This window comes from Limulus polyphemus, unplaced genomic scaffold (assembly GCF_000517525.1).
Source record: "Limulus polyphemus unplaced genomic scaffold, Limulus_polyphemus-2.1.2 Scaffold5677, whole genome shotgun sequence".
In the NCBI taxonomy this organism is placed as follows: Eukaryota; Metazoa; Arthropoda; class Merostomata; order Xiphosura; family Limulidae; genus Limulus; species Limulus polyphemus.
Genome location: NW_013671287.1, coordinates 35,872 through 37,876, shown reverse-complemented (window position 1 = coordinate 37,876; position 2,005 = coordinate 35,872). Strand labels below are relative to the sequence as shown.

General features: G+C 35.1%; 1 protein-coding gene across 1 annotated transcript in view; it reads right to left on the bottom strand.

The window, feature by feature from the left end:
* Positions 1–791, bottom strand: part of LOC106472861 (follicle-stimulating hormone receptor-like) — a 16,628-nt gene extending 15,837 nt beyond the window's left edge. The window contains exon 1 of the mRNA XM_013933533.2: positions 676–791. Within this exon, the coding sequence (XP_013788987.1) occupies positions 676–791 (116 nt within the window). The remainder of the gene's footprint in view (positions 1–675) is intronic.
* Between the last annotated feature and the right edge of the window lie 1,214 nt (positions 792–2,005).

Genomic DNA, 2,005 nt, shown 5'->3' with positions numbered 1-2,005 from the left:
CTACCTAGGAATACATAGCATCGTGATTTCAATAATCTTGATTAACGTATTCAAATCTTAAAGCTTAATTACATATGGTTAGTCTTAAGAAAATAGGTTTGGTTGGTTAATTTTGTTTGAGTTTTGTTGCTTGCATGTATGTATTCCTGGATAATCCGCCAATCCCAAAAAAAAAAACATATTTATAGTATACAGAGATCGAGTACGTAATATTAAAACGATTTGGAGCGTCACTCCATCGTTACATTTCATATCGTCATATCCAGTGATATTCTGTCTGACAACCGTGAATTTTAACAAAGCCCTGCAGCGTAGTTTTCGTTATAAAAGACTCCTTTGTAAGACTTTAATGTCTAAGGCATCTCTTCCTTCTAGTTTGCTTTCTATAAGCCGTTTAGTGTACAAGGGTGACTGTTTCCTATCGCCCTTTTCAAGAGTCGATAGCAAAGAGATGCATAGCTGTGTCTGGCGTCTTGATCGATCTGTCTTTGTACGGAATTACATAGACACCTGTTTCATTCTTTAGCTGCTTGAGGGATGCGACGTTTGAACAAATCTGTCGTGAACGCACCTTGCGTACACGTGACTCTTGTCGCTTTTCCTGCCGAACATCCTTCTTTATTATGTTGCCTAATATTGCTTGAGGCACGTGGATGTCTTTTTTTTCCCACTTACCTTTGTGTTCGTGGATTTACACCCGTTACAAGACGCCGCAATTTGCTTAACACGGTTGGGGTACCACTTGTTGCAGGTATCTTTCTGAGTGGTACTGGTCCCCCAAGTTGATTCATCTTCCTTTGTTTCCCAATGACATTAAGTACAAGGGATATCCCTGTTTCGGAAATACTAAATCTTCGATCTGAGGGTATGAATATGTTGAAAAGAAAGGTTAAATACCCTCCCCCCCCCCAAAGCAACTAACTTTTGTTGGAATAACAATATCTACGAAAATCCAAACAATCTCAAAATGTAGTTCTGATACATTCTGTTCTAGCACGAAATCCTATTGACTGTAGTTTAGTTACGTGACTTATAAAGAAAAGCATTTTTGTATAACATACTTAACCCTCCATAAACCTTCCGTAAGGACTTGTAAATAGGCTTAGCATAAATAGGCTTAGCTTAATTTTAGTCTTTAAACATGGATAAAATAAAGTAAATGTTTTACGTAAGATGATGAAGAAGTTTTAATGTAATTTAATATAATTACTATTTACGTCCAAGTCTAATAAAGAGAGTAATAAGTACCTCGATAAACTCTCTAATGTATTATGCCAAGCGACAAAATACTACTACAACAACAGCCTAAAAGTTTTGTAATCTATGTTACCTACATTAAAGACGCATTTATTAAAATCTTAGCTTTTTGGGAGAAAATGCGAAAGAAGGACATCCTATAACTTAAGTGATGGGAATAAAGTAACATAATATTTAAACTGTTTTCATATTAACCTTCGAGTTATCAGAGATCACGATATTATCGTCTTGTTAAATTGTAACCCTAAGCCTAAAAGGTTTGAAGTTCATTGTATTCAAGTCACACACACTCGCACACAAATTCAGCTATAAATAATGTGAACAAAGTTAAAATTAAATGATCTTGTTATTTAAAGTAGAACTGAACAATGTAAGTTTGCATTTTGATTATGCATTAGTAGCATTAATGATTTGAACTGATTGGTTGGAGAGCGCGGCTTTTAGAGAGATTTCCGTAATTAAAAGTCACTAAGTTATTACTTTAGCTGTTGAAATCCAAGTTGAATTATACATTAAAAAACAAAGGAAGCGATAAAAGAACTGAGGCATATTTCTAAAGGAAACAAAGGAGTTGTAGCATGTTTCTAAAGGAAGCAAGGGAACTGTAGCATGCTTCTAAAGGAAACAAAGGAACTGTAGCATGTTTCTAAAGGAAACAAAGGAACTGTAGCATGTTTCTAAAGGAAACAAAGGAGCTGTAGCATGTTTCTAAAGGAAACAAAGGAGCTGTAGCATGTTTCTAAAGGAA